Here is a 21269-nt window from a genome sequence, read left to right on the forward strand (position 1 = left end):
TTTCTTCTGGTCTTCTTTGTTGTGAGTTCAAATCTCATCAAAATCCAATTTTGCCTTCCATCCATTCAAGGTTGATAAAATAAAGTACCAGTCTAAGAACTGGGACTGATGGCCATCTTCCTAAATTATAAACCATTATTAAAGATATTTATAAACAGCAATTATTTTTCATTGTTTTTTGTTTCTCTCTCTTTCTCTGTCTCTCTTTGTCTCTACCTGTCTGTCTTTCTCCCACAAACAATTTATTAAATACCTTTTCATTTCTGTGATTTTGGGAGTCTTTTGTGTTTTTCTTCATGTTTTTTTTTTTACCATCTCATTATATATCTGGCGGGATATTGGCAGCTCTTCTTGGCAATAAGTGAAAACTCTAACACCAATCATTGTATTTGAAAAGTCTTTCAAAAGAAAGGAAGATTTTGTTTGCGTACTTTTATTGAAGCCCATTTGGTTATTAATTGTTTTTTTACTCTTTATGAAACAGGGGGGAAAACGAAAATGTTGCCAAGCTTTATGTCTTTGGTTCCTGCTGCTGTAGCGAGTGGGGGGTACTGGGTGTGTCTGGCTCCTGTTTGTGGTGGGAGTGAGCTTGTGTCTTGAGTCTTTACCAGTGTTAGTATTTAACCCTTTAACTATGAAATCATATTCCATGGTTATTCCACTAACGATGTTAAATATCTACCAAGAAACAAAACAAAAGGTATTTTCTGCAAGTCACACTGCCTCAATAAACTCGACATATCTCAATGAATAATAGTTTCAAACATAACCATTCCTTAACAAAAGATAGAATGGGATATAAAACTGCTTTCCGTAGCTAAGAATTATTAAATTTTGAATAGATATATATCTGATTTCAGCAGTAAAGGGGTTAAGCAATGATAGCAACAATTATGAGAATAATTACACTAATGACATTCCTTATTCTCTCATCATCATCATTAAGCATCTGTTTTCCTTGTTGGCATGTATTATAATTAACTAATTTTAACCCTTTAACTGTGAAATTAAATTTCATGGTTATTCCAGTAAATGATGTTAAACGTCTGCCAAAAATAGAATTGGTATTTTCTGCAAGTCCACATTGCATCAATAAAATTGACATATCTCAATGAAAAATGGTTTCAAACATGACATTCCTCAACAAAAGATAGAATGGTGTATAAGACTGCTTTCTGCAGTTAAGGGTAAGGAAATTTTGAGAGAATATGTCTGATTTTGAAAGTAAAAAGAGTCACTTCATTTTCTGGTCAAAATCCTTCTTCTTTGCCATTCTTCCATGGGTTTCTCTGATGGTCTTGAAACCATGGCAACTTGAACCACTTAAGTTACATCACTCCTCCTCCTCCTTCTCCTCATCATCATCATGAGTGTTTTAACATCCACTTTTCCATGCTTGATGGAGTTAGTGAGGCAGATATTAGTTGAACGCTCAGGAAAAATGGAAAAGTCTTTTACATTTCTAGCCTATGCTCTTAAACAGAAAGGATTAAATGAGGGAAAAATGGAGAAAGAATGAAAAAAAAACAGAGAGAGAAAAAAATGTGCAGAGTTCAACAGTCCAACATGGCAAGACGACTGGAAAAAAAAAAAGAGGCTGAATGAAAGAGAGATAATAATAATAATAACAGTAAAAGTGACCCCAATGAACTAAGCATATATATATATATATATATATACATATATCTTATACACATATACATGCATGGATATACACACACACACACACACACACACACATGCACATATATGATCATAAAATTAGATGCTGGCTCATCAACTGCCAGTTTTCTGCCCCTAGTGTTGTTAGAATGTATCTTCTTCAAGCTCCTCATTTCTTCACTATTATTTCTAATCGTTCAACAGACGTGTTTGTATGATCTATTTTAATCGCAACTCCTCTCAACCACCACACATCATCCATAGATTTCTGAGATCTTAAACAATAGCACATTTATAGAAACTTAATAGAAACAGTCGCTTATCGCTTATTCACAAACTTATCTCTCTTTGTCTACCTGCTACTCACCTAAGCTAACGACATGGACACAGCACTGTTTTCTAATCTTTTCTCCCTGTCTTTGTGTTTATCATTTCTTTTTGTGATAGTGCCAATTAGATAACCGAGGCAGGTGAAGCTTAGGAAACTATCTGTCTACAAAGAAATAGGACTTTTATTTAAATAAAAATGAGTTATTTGAAATTTATTCAAATATCGAAATAGTTCCATCCATTATTGAGTCATTACTTGTTTAATGTTTGTTTTTTTCCTTTAGAAACACATCCCAGAAAGAGTTTCTTGTGTGCTGTTCTTGCAAAGACTTTTCCTTTTAATCGTTTGGCATTCAGATTCCTCTGTCAAATGTGATGCTTATTGATTCAAAAGATATTTTGAATCAATCATGTGTTATCTTATAACTTCAAGATTCTAATGATGTGAGTGTTTATTTGTAGAATGGCATTGCAGGGTATGCATGAGTGGTTGGATCTGGTCAGTCTCAACATAAAACAAGTAGAATTTTGGGGCTGGATTTGACTGGATTTAATGCTTGACTGATTGTGACTCAGTTCTCCTTTCATTTGTTTTTTCTGAAAATGCAGCACAGATTCTACAGTAAATGATGCATCTTCAATTTTTTTGCTTTTAAAATTTTGTGGCATTGAATTTCACAGATGCCTACTTCTTTGGAAACTTCTTAGACACAGTCAGGTAACAATTTTCACAGATCACACCATGGACATTCACAATGTAACTGTCGTCTGTTGTTGTGGCGGCTCATCCGTCTGATATATGGCGTAAAAATAAAACAAATTTTTCTCAAAATGAAGGCGAATTTCATGAAAGCCTGGTTGTGTGGTTAAGAAGTTCACTTCACAACCACATGGTTTCAGGTTCAGTCCCAATGAGTGGCACCTCGGGCAAGTGTTTTCTACTATAGTCCCAGGCTGATCAATGCCTTGTGAGTGAACTTGGTAGATGGAAACTGTGTGGAAGCCCAGTGTGTGTGTGTATATATGAGTATGTGTGTTTTTGCTTATGTATGTACCCACCCACTACTTGACAATTGATGCTGGTTTGTTTATGTCCCTGTAACTTGGCAGTTCAGCAAAAGAGACTGATATAATAAGTACTAGACTTTAAAAAAAAGTACCGAGCTCAATATGGTCAACAAAACTATTTAACCCTTTTTTTTTTACACCAAATTCCTGTAGAAATACCATTGTTTCAATTGATTTTCAAAATAATGAAGAATTTGATAAAATAATTTTGTCAGTATTAAACTGGTGTTTGGAATGTAAATAAACAATGGATTTTAATGAAGCATTTTAATTTAGACCCCTTCTAATCAGGAAGTTTTTGTCATAGAACCAAGGACAATTTCAGGCAGGTTGGTATTGGAAATGTCAAGGTGGTGCTCCAGTATGGCCACAGTCCAATGACTGAAACAAGTTGAGGATAAACACTTGGTTCTTGCAAATCCATTCCTGTGTCCAATTCACAATAAATGGCCAGACATATAAAACAGACATTCACACTAACTTGTCTTGATGGACGACTTACTGATGTTGTTTGTTTTTTTTTCCTTCTTTCTACAACCCCTTTTGATCGAATCTCTACCCCTCCCCCCTTTTTTCTCTTCCCCAAAAAGAAAAGCTCTTCTTTGTATTTTGTCCCCTCTGTGTTCAGCCCTGTGTGGCCAATAAAGAAACATATTAGAACCAAGATTCAAAGTCACTTGCACACAAACCTGAAATTACAAGCTCACTGGTGCCACATGGTGGTTTCGCCGTTTTTTAAAAATCCCGTTTGAATATTTCCTGCGATGCTTCGCATTTTCTCTTTCTCTTCTCTTCCTTGTTCTGAGTTCAAACACTGTGCACGATTGATTTTTACTTTTGCATTCTTCTGGGGCTGTCATGAACTAAACAGCAGTCAATACAACCAGTGTTGCTTCATTACTGGCCTTTAAACAATTAATTTTGTGCCTCATCAAAGCAAATCAATATATGGGATGATCAGTTCGCTTTTACTCTCTATTTCAGTTAAGTTACAATTCTTATTGTAACGTATATACATCACACACACACACACACACGTGCATGAATGCTTGTGTGCATGTACTTGCTTTCATGCTCCACTTTGATTTTCACTATATATATTTTATGTATATGTATGTGTGTGTGTGTGCGCGCACACACACACACACACACACACACAAACACACACACACACACACACACGCACACACACACACACGCACACACACACACACACACACACACGGTGGCTGTGTGACATCGTCATCTTTTAACTGGTGTGGGTTGGATGGTTTGACAGGGTCTGGTGAGCCACAGAGCTGCATTGTGTTCCAGTGTCAGCTTCGACATGGTTTCTACTGTCGGATGCCTTCCCTGAAGCCAACCACATTACAGTGTGTACTGGGTACTTTTCATGTGGCACCAGCATGATATATATGTGTGTATACATACATGCATATATGTATTTATTTATATATATATATATATATATATATATATATATATATATATATGCATATATATATATATATATATATAAATGCCTGTATATGTGTGTGTGTGTATATATATATAGATAATATGCACAAGTTTATACTGATTTGTAATGTGTGTAGACACACACCCATGTAGTATGAATGCATATATGTTTATGTGAGTATGCATACATGTATGTATACTTGTTTGTTTAATTCTGTTGATTGTTTTTATCCGCAAACTATTTGTACTTATGATATATATATATATATATATATATATATATATATATATATATATATCATATCGTCATCATCATCATCATGAGTTTTACTATATATGTATGTTATAAGAAAAAAACAAAATAATAATTAATAAATAGTAAATTGTTTTATGGAAAAACTAAGCACCTATCATAATTCTGCTCTCGTTATCACACCACGCATTATGTTTCATATTTAGGAATCAATAACCAAACTGTTTAGAATTGGTTGCAGTTTTCATTTATTATTAGTATTAATATCATTATCATCATTATCATTATTATTGTTACGGCTTGTAAAGTAAAGTTTGGAAGCAATCCTTCCCTCTATGTTGGATTTCAATTAGAAATATATATATAGAAATGTGTATATATATAGATAGATATGTATATATAGATAGATATGTATATATAGATAGATATATATATATATAGAGAGAGAGATAAGAAAGAAATATTGAAGAGGAAAAAGTAGTGAAATTGCTAAAAGCTAGTGTTTGGGGTCGTTAATGATTCGATGTTGTTTTGCAATGGCTGCAGGGCTAGATGTGTTTTGTGGGTTATCAGTCCCAGCACTCTCTCTGTGTGCATTATCTTTGTCTGGTCTTATCAGCTGTGGGAAAATGCTGGAGTTGTCCAGATGTGTAGAACTCACGTATTGACAGCTAGTAAATCGAGCCTGCCTGTATGCCTTTTTCTCATAGAGAAGACAGAAAAATCAAAATCTTTAGGAAAATCTTTAGAGAAAGGTTGGTGGGGAAAGAGCAGCAGCAGCAGTAGTAGTAGCAGTGTGTATATTAACATTAACTAAGACTGCTAAAGAAAGACAAACAAAAAAAAAAAAAATTAGAGAGCAAAAAAAAAAAAAAAAAAAAAGGTAAAAATGATGATGGAACCAGCTTCAGATTGTGTATTTGAAGAGTTTTCACAGTATATGATTGAAGGTAAATAATGTTCTTTGCATGGCAGTTCTCTACTCTCTCTACTTCTCTTCTCCTCTGAGCTTGATTTATTTGTCTGTTAGTAACCAGTTGCAATTTATAAACAAAACTCATATAAAACTTATGTATTTCATTCTCTTTCATATGTTTCTTTTTTTTTTTTTTTTTTTTTTAAATCCTTCCTTCCCTCTGTACATCTGTGTGCGAGTTTGTGTTTCACAGTGCACCGAATTATTGCGCATACTATTTACACATACACACATATGTATATCGACATACACACACACATTTGGTGCATGCGCACACTCATTGATCGACGTAAAACATTTAACACTCACCACAAACAACAACAAAAATATCGAAAATAAAATAAAATAATTCAAAGTTGCTTTCTGTGGACATGCTTTTGCTAATGATAATATCTGTAAGTTATCAATATTAACCCTGATGTTGTGATTCCATTGAGTCGAATTTGATGTGAAAAACCAGGCACTTCTAAAGAACTTCGAGTGAGATGACTGCACTTGCTGCAATAGTGGACATCTGGCTGGGGTTCCCGAGAGAACATTTCCCACTGTGACATTGTCGTGCTCACATCTATCTTGTATGTTTTCATCTATAAATTGATCTCCAGTGTCACCTTCCTCAGCTGCAAAATTTCTCAGTTTAACCAGTCGAATAACGTGTAAATGCTATAATCGACCCGAGATGTAATATAAGGAGAAAGTGCTTATGGCCAGCTTGAAACAGGTTCACCACATTTCAATTTTTCCATGATCTCTTTCTGCTCTCTCTAACCTTTCTCGGTTTCCACAGCCATGTTGAATTTCTAGCATTAGAAGATATATTTATCTTTCACCATTACATATTGACTAGATCTTGTGTTTTTCTTTAATTTATTCCTTTCAGATCACTTCTAATCAATCATAATAATTATTTTGTTTTTAATTAGCTCTTATCATTTAATGATTTTATACAAAAAAAATAACAAAACTTTTTATTCACATCCTCCTCCTTCATATGCTAACCATTATAGGAACCATAGAAGAACTGTTGTGCATGATTTACTGAGTATCAAATGTCATGTTTGTTATTCTTATATATATACCTGTATATACACTCTTTGTTTCCATGAATTTATCAATACTTGTACACCTTATTACTCATCTATTATTCACATAGTGTGTGTGTATATGTATGCGTATATGTGTGTGTATATGAATATATATATATATGTGTGTTTATACACACACTCACAATATTTGTATGTATGTATATGTTTATAGCAACCTTATATTTGTGTAAAGCTCTTATATAACACTTCTATCACATTAAACATTTTTCTTAGGTTAGTTTCTTATTGAAAGGCAAACACTTTCTTATATTACAAATCTTGTAATATATTCCTGATGTAGATTCAGTCAAAGACAACCTTATTGTTTTGTTCCATTCCTTGATAAATTATAGTTCTGTGCAGAAATTCAGGCAAATTTTAGTTTTTATTCTTTGTATAAATTTCCAATTAAAAAAAAAAAAATTACATTCATAACATAATCTTAATGATAACAGCACTGCCCCAGCATGGTCTCAGCCAACAGACTTAAACAAGTTAAAACAGTAAACAGTGCAATGTTGTTGGAAAGACAATGTGCGTGTATATATATATACATATATATATTTATAAAAGGCGTAACACCCATGTTCTTTGTTATTATTTTGAAAATTCGTTAGTTTTGTTCCTCGTGTGATCAAAGACAGATGAGTATGTGTAGAATAATACAAGAGAAAACGTCGATGTATTACTGGTTAGATGACCACATGCTATATATATACCCAGGTTTTCGCCACTCACTCACCCCCCCCCCTCTCTGCACTCTTTAATCACACTTCCTTCGCAATATCCTGCTACTTATATTGGCGTTCAAACCTCAAGGGTATACCCTGGCACTTACCACCATCGATATCTCTCTCTTCCTTTACTCAACCATCCCATTTATATTCTCATCCCCATCCCTTGTGAGTATGCCCAGCATCTCTATCCTGATGTCTCCTGTTCTCTCTCTTCTTCTCCTGCACTTCCCTCTGGTTGGGTAACCATGTATTTCCTTTGCGGTAGCACACCTGTTTGTTTTCATTCCTGATCTCTCTCTCTCTCTCTCTCTGGCTGGGTCACCTTGTACTTCCTCTACAACAAGACACCTGTTTCTGTCTCACTGTAACCTTTCATCCGACACAAGATCACCTCCTCCAATGTCCCCTCCCCTCTTGGAAAGTTTTTTCGTCTTGCAAGTACTCGGTGACCTTGTCATTGCAGGTGCCATGCAAAAAGCATTCCAGTCCACTCTGTAAAATGGTTGGTGTTAGGAATGGCATCCAGCTGTAAAAACCTTGCCAAAACTGACCTCACCTGTGTTTGTGCCATGTAAAAAACACTAAGTCCACTCTGCTGATTGGTTGGTGTTAAGAAGGGCATCCAACTGTAAAAATCCTGCCAAAACAGTCACAGAAGTCTGGTGCAGGCTTCTGCCTGGCCGGCTCTTGTGAAATTGTCCCACCCATGCTAGCATGGAAGGCCGATGTTAAACGATGATGATGATGATAATGTTTATATTTAGAATAATACTTTTTAATAATAATAACTGCCATAGTCTATGTTTCATTTTTGTGATCTCTTTTTTTCAGGGGAAAGGGCATGATTTCTATGGTTGGACACCCTTCCTGTCATCAACCACTTTATAGTATAGATTTGGGATATTTTATCAAGTCAATGCTTCTAGAAAGATTTCCTACAGTTGGTCTGAAGAACCTCCTACTTCAGTTTTTACCCAGATTTATAGCCTTTCCCAGACAATCTGTAATGTAGCTTGCATACTCCTCACATCTCATTCATACATTTCATAAAGTTACATTTTCTAATATGTAATATCATCATCCAGTAATGTTCTCAGCAGTGTCTGTTTTTCCATACTGGTCTGTTTTTCCTCCTGACATGGACATCTTCTTTGGGTACCATTACTCCTCTCCTTAGATAATTAAAGTCATTTTTGTTTCAGCGTAACAAGCATTAATTTTTTCCTGTTTACCATAATTGTCAGACTAATGCTGATGTGACTACTATCACAGTCATCATCCTCTACCTCATCCTCATCATCATCTTCCTCATCCTTATCATCATCTCATCACCATCACTGTTATTATACAACTTTAATTGGAAAATTTTACAAATGAATCTACTCATCATGGTTTTGATTCTTGCTGTTTTACATGCTCATGATAATTTATCATCGACTTGGCAGACATCAGCAAATGATTTGTTCACTGAATTCTATAAACAAGAAGGGTCAGTCTTGTTTAGATTCAGTGATTTGGGAGTAGCTTTCACTAAAGAGACATTATCAGCTTGAATCAGCCCTCCATCACTGAATCGAGTGTATTGTCAACATTGTCTGAAGTGAGATGTTCTCCAAAGGTAAAGCACAACATACTCTCTTGCAATCTAGATCCATCCCCACCCCTGTTCTGTCTGTCTGTCCCATTCATTTCTACCCACCTTCTATACAATGAGGGTTTACCCTGACATCTCATCATTGTTATTTTTATCACTTTCCAGCTCCACCTGATTACTCTTACCTTTTCTTCTAAAAAGTGTGCATGGAGCCATGTAACCCCTCTCCAGCAATAAACCTGTTCTGCTCTGCCGCCGTCTCAGACTTTAACCTCTCATCTCCTAGTGTAAAGCTGTCCCCTTGGAGTTCATAGTCTTGCTAACTCCATAGTGCCCTCATTAGTGCTAGTGTCACTGTAAAGTGATTGGATTTGGGAAGGACATTCGGCCATAGAAATTGGATTTGAGAAGGAAATTCAGCCAAGGCAGATATTGGAGCCCATAACGTCCTGTCAAACTGTCCAACCCATTCCAGCATGGAACATGAACTTTGACTGATGACAATGAGGATCACTGATGTTTAGGGTCCCACAGTTCTGTGTCACTGGCCAGGAAGGGTGTTTAGCTGTAATCTGTTAATATCTACTGAAGCAAGGGTTTCATAACGATCTGTACACATCCTCTCATACGGAAATGGTTTAGGACACACTAATGTATTTCAATATTTCAATAATTTAACTTACCCAAGTATTTTTGAGCAAAATTAAGTGTTTAACCACAGAAGGCTCATTAATCTTGTTGTGCTCAGTTCAAACTCTCTCAAATGTAACACAACCTTTTATTTTATCATCAAATCCAATGAGCTTGTATCTCGTAGTCTTCCCCTCTCTCTCTCTCTCTCTCTCTCTCCAGTCTTATTGTAAAGTTAAATTGTTACCCTTTTGTTATCAATTATATTGCTTGAATTTTCTTTAGTAAATATATCCATTGGTAGCTAATTAACTTGAATGAGTTCAAATTTTACTGTTTCTTTGTAAGATCTGAGCTCATCGTAAGATGTCGGTCACTAACACTATACAATGGACAAGGTGTACCTCCTCATGGTACCTATCTACAATGATATGGATTTTACCCACCAATAATTAAGTCCTCTTGCAGTGCTGGTGCCAGGATATGAAACTATGACACTTTAGCTTGTTTGTTTGGTCTTTTATCTGGTTCCATATTTTTATACTAAAAGAAACTTTGGAGGAATGATGCATTGGTTTAAAACCCATCTTTTAAGACTGAGGGACATTTTGCTTTTAAAAATGGGAATTATTCTTCCAAAGGTAATTCACTGTTTGATATCTTTTACTTGATTGTGTTCTTATAAGTCGACCGATACAGGTGTAACTGTTTAAAGTAACTGAAGTGGAACTAATTTTATGATAACTATAACAACTATGTAACTATAGCAACCATGTTACTATGGTACCCAACTTACTAAATGTAGTCCTGTAATTGGGTCCACTCAGTTATGCTCCTCTACAAATATATAGTTGTTCTTTGTTAATGTAAAAAACAAAACAAAACAAAACATTATTATTATTATTATTATTATTTTACTTCTCGGAGTCCTCAGTTTTATTTGCTCTGGTTGATTCTGTGAGAGCGGACAGCAACCTGTTGTCAGAGGTCTCCTAGGATCGCTTTCTGCAAACTATAAGTTTTGGTACTTGGATGTTAACTCATCGTGGAAGATACTGAACTCCCAAGCACCAACCTCAAAATCCTAGCTGCCCCCAACAGAGAAATCCCAATAATTGTAGGGGCACTTGGAGTACTAACAACCAAGTTCGAGAGATATGTCAGAGAAATTGGAATTGACATGAGGGCAGAGCAGGCCCCCAAAATTATCATTATTATTATTATTATTATTATTATTATTATTAAGGTGGTGAGCTGGGAGAATCGTTAGCACACCAGGTAAAATGCTTAATGGTATTTCATCTGCCACTACATTCTGAGTTCAAATTCTGCTGAGGTCAACTTTGCCTTTCATCCTTTTGGGGCCGATGAATTAAGTACCAGTTAAACACTGGGGTTGATGTAATTGACTCATCCCCTCTCCCAAAATGGCTGCTCTTGTGGCAAAAATTTGAAGCCATTATTATTATTATTATTATTATTGAGTGAGAGGGCAACACACATTATGAGAGTGATGCTGAGGTGCAAATACGTGAAGCCCAATATACTCATCACACCCACCCATCTGATAAGGGTGCACTAGGCAGATGGGGCTCAGTTAGAATTTTCTTCAGGTTGAGTAGCCCATTCTGCTCAAAAGGTCCCTTAATAAGCTTTGTTTGAGGATGATAAATAAAACATGTTTCCAGAGATGAATTATTGAAACCCCAAAGAATTCCTCTCAACACATGGCTATGCTGCTCTCCCACTAGTTCTGCTCATGATCAGAGATGCACATATCATCAGCCATTAAGGGACATGCTCAACTGGTTAAGGTCAATCAAGTGACAAGCAGATCTGTGGTATTGAGCAGAATATTTGGTGTAACACATCTCTTATACCAAGACAAAACATGTACATGATAACACTTCCAATCAGTTAAGATCAGAAGCCATGAGAAGCCATTGTCTAATACTTCATCCACTGCCTGGTGTTGCATCTCAGCTTTATTTTAGTGAGTATGCTGGAAAGTGCCAGCAGACTAAGGTGGCATTTGTTTACTGATCATGCCTCAAGGACCCTGTGGAGAACTCTTGCAGTTCCAAGCAATGATGACTTTCAGAGCCATGTTGACGCATTCATTCCAATCTTTTCAAGCCACGTTGTTAGATGAGTGCTGGTTCTTCCAAATGTACCAATCACTGTTGGTGCATTTGTCTACTCCCTTCATTGGCCAAAACTGGTGCATTTCCCACTTCAATTCTTCTTCCTCTTCAATCCTTTTCTCACCAGGACATGCTATGTTGATTACCGTGCATGGCCCAGTGTAGTACTCATGGTCACTGGATTGTGGGTTCAATTCCCTGACTGGGTGCATGTGTGTTCTTGAGCAAAACACTTCATTTCACATTGCTCCTGTTCCCCTTCGATCGGAGAGGATCGCTGACCTACTAGCCTAGCCAGCAGGGTGGCATCATTTGAAGGCAAAAACGGTGCAAAAGTGCATTGTGACCAGCGATGTGTAACAGTATCTGATAGCCTGGTCAGTCACATGATGTACACACACACACACACACACACATACACACACACACACACACTCACAGAGTGAAGGTGGGCAGTATGGCCATGGAGGAATTCCTTAGATGATCATCATAGGTCAGCTCAATCAACACTAACCCAGTGTTAAACACCTCTAACACTGACAACTCCATGTGTTAACCCTATTCACCCATTTGTTAACCCACCTGCGATTACCCCCCTGGTTCCATGATGCAAACTTTATACTTAAAGTGATTTAAATTTAAACCATCCAACAAAATTCTGTATAATTTTATGTCCTGAACATCATCTTGATAAAGTTATTTTTATTAAATTCTTTGTTGTTTCCAAAATTAATTGCAACAAAATCAGATTCTTTCAACAGAAATCTGCAAACAAAAGGGTCAAAAGTTTGTTATTCAAGGGGTTGCTTTTATATCTTTATCACATTAAGACTAAGTAAACTCATCGTATCTCTCTCTCTCTCTCTATATATATATATATATATATATATATCTATCTGTACACACACACACATACAATAATATATATATACACACACACACACAATAATATATATATATATATATATATATATATATATATATACACACACACACATGGCCACTATCGTAAATTTAATTTAACAACATTAATTTTTCTTCCATTTTCAGTTTTAATTTTTTTTAATTACTCTCTCTCTCTCTCTCTCTCTCTCGAGGAGAGTCCTTTCCTAACGATCCCCCCTCCACCCATCCACCCCCCTTGTAACTATTTGCATTGCTAGCTTGACATGAGAATGAGCTAACCTATTTCTTAGCTATTGTCTTCATTATAAAACGCTTTTATTTCTCTCTCTCTCTCTCTCTCGTTTTTTCTTCTCCTCACCAACAACACCATTATCACCGACCTCCCCCTCCCTCTCCTCTCCTCCTCCTCCTCCTCCTCTTCTTCTCTTTGCTCTCCTCCACTGAACTGTGCCAACTGAGAGCCAGAGCAAGCCAGAGCAGCTGTTGGTACTCAGGGTCTCTTTCGCTCTCTTATGGCTAGGACAGCCACAGACATGGGGTTTCACTAGATCAACGCTTGTGTATGCGTGTGTGTGTGTGTGTGTGTGTGCGTGTGCGTGCGTGTGTTTGCTTGCTATACTCACAGCCACTCACTCCCTCTTTTACTTCATAAACCAGGCTCTCTCTCAATCAATATAATTGCTGCACCATCCCTCATACACACACATATATATATATATATATATATATATATATATACACACACACGCACATGCATGTGCACACATATATATTGTTGATATACCTTGAAGTATCTGCTTTATATGATTCTCTTTCCCTCTCCTCTCTCCTCACCCCACACTCTATCTCTTTATATATCTAATTCATTGTCTCTTCCCCCCTCCGTCTGTTTGCCTGTCTGTCTATCTATCCATTTATCAGACCTTCCCCCCCCTCGCCCCACGACACTCACTCTCTCCCAGTCATTCATAGAGAAGCAGCATTTTTTTTTTTGTTTTTACTCAGAGGGAACATTATTTGTTTTCACAAACAATAATCTAGTTTCATCTACTTCCTCCTCAATTACCCGGATTTACAGGTAATCAGATGTTCTGTTTATCTTTTATTGCACTTCTCGTCTTGGCTGTTTTACTTTCATTTCTCGCATAAATCCGTGTGTGTGTGTGTGTGTGTGTGTGTGTGTGTGTGCACGTGTGTTTTAGTTATTGTTGTTCAGTTAGTTATTTGTATCCTTGTATAATATTCCCCCTATCTTCCTATCAATCTAGCTCTCTCATTCTCTCTCTCTCTCTCTCTCTCTCTCTCTCGCTATGTATATATGTATGTATGTATATATGCATGCATGTATGTATGTATCTATCTCTCTCTCTATGTATGTACATATCTATCTCTCTCTCTCTCTATGTATGTATATATGTATGTATGCATGTATGTGTATGTATGTATGTATATATCTATCTATCCATCCATCCATTCATCCCATCCGTCCGTCCATCCATCCATCCATCTATCTATCTGTCTATCTATGTATCCATCTATCTGTCTACCTGTCTTATTCTATCTATCTATCCTATCTCTCTGTCTATCTAATCTATTCTATCTACCTAATCTCTCTGTTCACATGGATTAACTGTTAGTACCTTTAAAAAAATAAACATATCCACTAATTTTTGTAACACCAATAGATAAACATTAACTTTAGCATCATAACATATCTGGTCCTTAATTCTAACACATCCTTCAGTATCACATGGAAAACCCTTATCATCTCCACAATTCACCCACAATTAAAAAACAAAAAAAAAAAATCCACACTTTGCACTTTTGAATCTTATGAAATCTGTCACTCCCAAACTAAAATTACATAACAGAATCTCTGAACCCATCTCTTTTTGTAGATATAGGACTTTTAGAACTTTAAAATATTCTAAACCTATTGTGTTCTCAAATAAACAAGCCCTTCTTCCCCCAGTACTGATATATATTTCCCATACCCTGCCAGTGAAAATCCTCATGCTGTAAATTTTGCATTGGTTCACCCTTTATCCTTGTTCTATTTAGGATATTAAGGTTGGGAAGTTTTGCTTCCCAACCATGTGATCTAAGGTTCAGTTTCATTGTGTGGCACCTTGGGCTGGTGACTTCTATGATGGACCTGGGCCAACCAACACCTTGAGAATGGATTTGGTGGATGGAAACTGAAAGAAGCCCATCTTGTGTATGTATGTATGTATGTACATCATCATCATTATCATCATTTAACATCTGTTTTCCATGCTGGTATGGGTTGGACAGCTTGGTAGGAACTGGCAAAGCTGGCAGCCACACCAGCTTCCATTGTCTGTTTCCGCTTGGTTTCTACAGCTGGATGCTCTTCCTGATACCAACCATTCTATAGAGTTCAATTTTCATATGGCACCAGCAATCAATGCTTTTCACATGGTGCCAGCACCAACATCAAATCTTTTCATGTCATGCCTCAGTTTTAGGATATCAATTCTGTTGTGGTGGGCAGGTCTTTTTGAGTACAGAAATGCCCCACACATCTGGGTTCTCTATCATCTCTTTCGTAAGGCTCAGCATCTTGAGATCAGCCTCCATGACTTTATCCCATGTCTTCCTGGGTATCCCTCTTTCCCTCCACTTTCAGTGATCGGCACTTGTTTATGCAACTGTCCTCATCAATTCTGTATCATGTGACCAGACCAGTGCAGTCTCCTCTCTTGCACACTGCACGTAATTCCTCTTATGCCTAACTTTTCTCTCAATGTACCAGTGCTCTATCACTCATGCACACTGACATTGCACATCTAGTAGAGCATACCAGCTTCATTCCTCTCTAGTCTTTGTATATCTTCTGCATCCAGGGCCCATTTCTCACTACCATGTAGCATTGTAGTTTGTACACATGTATCATACAATCTTCCTTTTACTCAGAGAGAGAGAGACCTTTGGTTGCCAACAGAGGTCAAAGCTGTCTGAACTTTCTCCATCCTGTTCTTATTCTAGCAATTACATTTTCTGTACAACCTCCTCCACTGCTAATTAGGTCACCTAGGTAGCAAAAATTATCTACAACTTCTAGAGAGCCTCCAGGACATTTGAAGAAATCAGTTCTCCATGTATCTGTGGTCTTTATGGCTCCTGTACATCTTCCACATCATCATCATCATCATCATTTAACGTCCGCTTTCCATGCTAGCATGGGTTGGACGATTTGACTGAGGACTGGTGAAACTAGATGGCTACACCAGGCTCCAATCTGATCTGGCAGAGTTTCTACAGCTGGATGCCCTTCCTAACACCAACCACTCCGAGAGTGTAGTGGGTGCTTTTACGTGCCACCGGCACAAAGGCCAGTCAGGTGGTACTGGCAACGACCACGCTCAAAATGGTCTCACTTGGTTTGACAGGTCTACACAAGCACAGTATATCACCAAAAGTCTTGGTCACCCATCACTGCCTCCATGAGGCCCAACACTTGAATGGTGCTTTTTACTTGCCACTGGCACAGGTGCCAGTCAGATGGCACTGACGATGATGATAACGGTGATGACTGAAGGTTAAGCAATTGAGTATTGATTAGACTAGTATTTTGGAATAGACATTTATTAACGACCACAACCAGCAGCAGCAGCAGTAGTAGTAGTAGTGGTAGTAGTGGTAGTGGTAGTAGTGGTAGTGGTAGTAGTAGTAGTGGTAGTAGTGGCAGTGACTGTGGTACATAAAGTCTCTTGTTTCTGTAATAACATTTATATCAGCAACTGACTTCGTTCGTTTCTGCCCTTCTCCAGGAAACATGAAATGTATCAGTTGCTATGGTTACTGTTAAAACAAACAACAATAAATAAATACATAGAACAACAGATTGTTATTGGATTTCTAAAGTCGTTTGCGTTCCTTATCTTTGTTTATGTCCATCTTGTAATTTCTCACATCTTTTCTCCCTGATTGATCATTTCCACAGTTCAAGCATCAATGCTGGTCGTGACGGCTGCACTCTCTGCTCCAGTTGTTGGTGCAGCAACTCGGTGTTATTATACAGGAGACTAAGTTCCACTCGATTCTTCCCCGTTCATTAAGTCTTGGGGTCGATTTGTTCAACTAAAACCAACATTTAGCTTCAGTCCACCGAGGTTGACTTTGCCTTTCATCCCTTTGGAGTCGATTGAATAAGTACCAGTTATGCACTGGGGTCGATATAATTGACTTAATCCCTTCCCCCAAATTTGATGCCTTATGCTTCTAGTAGAAAGAATTATTATTATTATTTATTGCCTTTGCACAGCTTCTAACGCTGGAGATGTACTACAGTGAACTAAGGTAACGCCCCTTATTTTTCGAGCACCTTCCTGAGTATTTGAGCGGTTCCAAGCAGTGCTGTTTTCTGCAAGTGCTCCACCCTTATTGCAGCCCCTGTTTGTTCCATGTACTTTTCAAGATTTTTGCTCACTGTTCCCAGGGTTCCAACAATTATTGGTACTACTACCACCTTTTCTATCGACTCCAACTGCTTAACTCCCCAAGCTAACCTGTCATATCTCTCGACTTTTCTTTCTTCCTTATCGCATACCTTGTTGTCAGTTGGGCATGTTATATCTATGATCCAGCATAGTTTGTTTTCTTTCTCAATTAAGACTATGTCTAGTTTCCTATTCTCTATCTCATGGTCACACTGAATCATAAAATCCCATAGGATCTTTGCATTATCCTTTTCGGTGATGCATCCAGGTTTATGTTTGTACCACTTTTTGCTCTGTCAAGTCCATACTTGTTGCAAAGTGTCCAATGGACAATCCTTGCTGTGTTGTCATGACGTCTCTTATATTCTTTCTGGACTAGTGACGTACATTGACTGGTAATATGCCATACGTTTTCACCATTTTGTCCACAAATTCTGCATTGTTATTATTATTATTATTATTATACAAGAATCTTGCAAACCAAATACAAAAGTGAAAGATGAATTTTATAAATTTCCATTTCTACAATATTTTAATATTTTTTTCTTCTTCTTATTGAATCCAATTTCTGATGTTTGTTTTCTTCTTCTTATTGAATCCAATTTCTGATGTTTATTTTCTTCTTCGTTGCAGGGGCTTCAGAGCACTTAATGCCAGCTGGGTCCCTAACACCACCTGACAAAATAAGTGGCGACTCGATTTCTATGGCAAACATCCGTCCACTTGGCATCAGTACGCTAACCAATACAATCAAGACCCCACCAAGTCCAATGCCTACTCCATCTCCACCAATCAATAGGATTACAGGTGATATTGATCATTCAGACTCAAGGATTACTCACCCGTTTTCTCGCAGGTAAGAAATGTTACTTCTTAGTGACACAATCGGTTCAGAATACCAAATTATAAACTGGTTACAACTGTGACCGACTCTATTTTAGTTCATTGAGCTTGCAAAATGGCTAAGTCCATCTTGGTGTAAAAGATTTTTTATGACCAGTTGTGATATGTGTTACATATTTTCTCAATTTGCAGTGTGAAGACACATGGCTTAGTGGTTAGAGTATTTATCTCAGGATCATGAGGTTGAGAGTTCGATTCCTGGAGGCACATTGTGTCCTCGAGCAAGTCACTTTATTTCATGTTTCTCCAGTCCACTCAGCTGGCAAAAAAAGAGCTGTACCAGTAATCCACAAGGGCCAGCCTTGTCACATTCTGTGCCGTGCTGAATATCCCTGACAACTACGTTAAGGGTACACGTGTCTGTGGAGTACTCGGCCACTTGCACGTTAATTTCACGACCAGGCTGTTCCGTTGATTGGATCAACTGGAACACTTGTCATTGAAACCGATGGAGTGCCAATTAGTGTAGAGTTCAAATCACAGTAACTGGTTGATGTGCCCTTGATGTAGCATTTAAAAAATGGTTTTGAAGTTGCCTTTACCACCCCCCAAGGATTATGACATTTGTTACCACTGTTGTTGTTGTTGTTTAACCCCAGGTCAGCCCTGATCAGAACCATGACCAAAGATGTTCCAACCCTAATCACCCCCATTCTGTTTTTATACCAAGCATTGCATTAGTCAGCATTTTCTCTATTGAGCCCTTTTGAAATCACTCTCCTTGGGACCACCCCTGGTCCTTTGATAAAGCCTTCCTATTTTAAAGTGATCTAAATTAAAACTTTACATCAAAATTTTGTGTTAAGTTCCAAACAGTAACTGACCCTTTTCCTTTCAATATTTCTGTTGAAAAATACCCTTTAACCCTTTAGCATTTAAACTGGTCATATCCGGCCAAAAGTATTCTGCCTGTTTTATGTTCAAACTGGCCAGATCTGGTCTCTCATACCAACCCTACAATATTGTTTTAAAAATTAACAACTACCTCATCAAAATCTCATAGCTACAAGATAATGTATGATTAGTTCAAAACAATGTAGATGAAAAAGCATTAATTTTGGCAGAATAATGCGAACACTACAGGGTTAATTTTAATTTATTTCATTAAAAAATACTAAAGCAGCCAAGATCTTTGGAGATCGGCCATTCTTGATAAGACCCGTCAAGTCAAATGAGATTGCATTCGTGGCAGATGCCAGTGTCATGTAAATGGCCCATTAAAAGCACCCTTCAATCGTTGGCCGATATGCTGTGCTTGTGAAGACCCGTCGAACTGAGTGATATTGTAGCATTTGTAGAGAGCCCCTTCAAATGTGGTCGCTGCACCACCGTCAGCAGCTGACACGATTCCTTCAGGGTGCAGGTCCATGGCCTCTCGAGACCGACAGATGCTGACTTGGGACATATCAGCATCAAACAGGACAAAATTTGCTAACTACATGGGACACTAGCACAGACCCTTGAAACTGGGACATAGGAAGCCCATGCGCGTGCGTGCGTGTGTGTGTGTTGATTTGATGAATTAATCAGGAGACCTCCACTAATTGCTTGGACTCATCTTTTCTGCCTTCCAATCCTTTTATTTTTTTACTATCCTAGAGGCTGGTTTTTTTTTTTTTTTCAAAGAGATTAATTTTTATGATTTTAGAATTAGATTAATTTTAGTTTTCAATATTTTTAAGCAAATATCTGTTAGTTCTTCCTTTCTGCCAGATTTTTCACAAGAGAGAATCTAAATTGTCAATGCCAATCAAGAGGTTCACAAACTATTTAATATTTCATTTTATTTAAAAATTATTCTAGAAATCGAATGAGCTCAACAATTGTAATCATTTATTCAGACATATTTCTGAAAGATGAACTTACAAGGAAGCAAAAAGAAAAAAAAAGAGAGAGAAAAAAAAGAAAAAAGCACCGAAAATTTAATTTGAAGTAAAAAAGAAAAAAAGCAATTAATTCCTTGATATTATTTTTGTACGTCAAGAGTTATTCCCCTTAGACTTTAAAGCACTTTTAACCTCGCCAGTTATTGTTAGTTTTTTTCTTCTGTTTTTCACTTTCGTTTGTTGAAATTTTTTGTTAAAACGAACGTGGTAACTTTCCACTTGAAATAAGTGAAGCAATCGTTTCACCTTTGTACTAAATTAATTAAGTCATTATTAAGGTAGTTACTGTAACAAATAATTTAGTTACGGTGGCGAATGTGTGTTTGTACATTGTAGTCAAGCTACTCCAGTTAGTTTTGCATGAGCAGACACACATTTTATTTGTTAAGCATTTCATAAAGAAGATGGAAAATTAAATTGTAACACAGCATAGAGTCTTTTTTTTTAAGTATCAAGCAGCGCTGAGGGCAAGCCGGTGGAGTTTCTAGTAGTTATTTGACCTGTTTTGTGTTAGAAAGCAGAGCTTTTCAGAAATATTTCATGCGTAAAATAGAAAATGTTAACTTTTCAGATTTATTACAGATCTATATATTGAGCTAACTTGTTGAATGAATTATTTATTCAGTTAATACTTTTAAATTAGGTTTATCATAGGATATGTTATGGGTTGGATTTAGAAAGACCTAGTGGGGCCCCTGGGCCAACAGTATTTGGGGGCTCCTATGATTTTGCTAATTGAATGCATAATAAGACAATAAAGAGGGTTCAGTTCAATCTAGGGGCCCTAAACAGTTTGAAATGGTTCCGAAACTTAAAAACGCCTGTGTAAATTCAGAGGGATTCAGTTAAATTTTATGGTCCTTAAAATCTAAAAAAGCCCAATAAATCAAAAGAAGGCTTGATAAATTTTTTTGTGTGGCCCATAATTGAATCTTGTTAAGGGGTTCATTACAATGAACTTGCTGTTATTTTGAGCCAGTTATTTTGAGTTAAGTAGAAGCTTTTCAACTTTTCAGAATTTTGTAATTTGATTAATTTTATTGTCTGCTAAAAACAGCAAAAATATGAAATATAAAATAAAATAACAAAAAAATATAGTAACATATATATATGTAACCTATATCAATTACAAAAGCATGATAACAGTGTACATACATGTGCACGTGTGTGTGCA

General features: G+C 36.9%; 1 protein-coding gene across 6 annotated transcripts in view; it reads left to right on the forward strand.

Annotated features, from left to right (window-relative positions):
* The window catches only part of LOC106876047 (recombining binding protein suppressor of hairless), a 136869-nt gene that overhangs the window by 74088 nt on the left and 41512 nt on the right, over window positions 1–21269 (forward strand). For 5 of the 6 annotated variants that reach the window (XM_089341237.1, XM_014924434.3, XM_014924432.3 and 2 more), the window contains exon 3: window positions 17940–18162. In XM_089341237.1, coding sequence (XP_089197363.1) covers window positions 17940–18162 — 223 coding nt within the window. Of the gene's footprint in view, window positions 1–5432; window positions 5722–17939; window positions 18163–21269 lie in introns of those variants that run through there. The other variant, XM_014924438.3, reaches the window with a different exon arrangement.

The sequence above is a fragment of the Octopus bimaculoides genome, chromosome 24 (assembly GCF_046866305.1).
Source record: "Octopus bimaculoides isolate indiv1 chromosome 24, ASM4686630v1, whole genome shotgun sequence".
Classification (NCBI taxonomy): domain Eukaryota; kingdom Metazoa; phylum Mollusca; class Cephalopoda; order Octopoda; family Octopodidae; genus Octopus; species Octopus bimaculoides.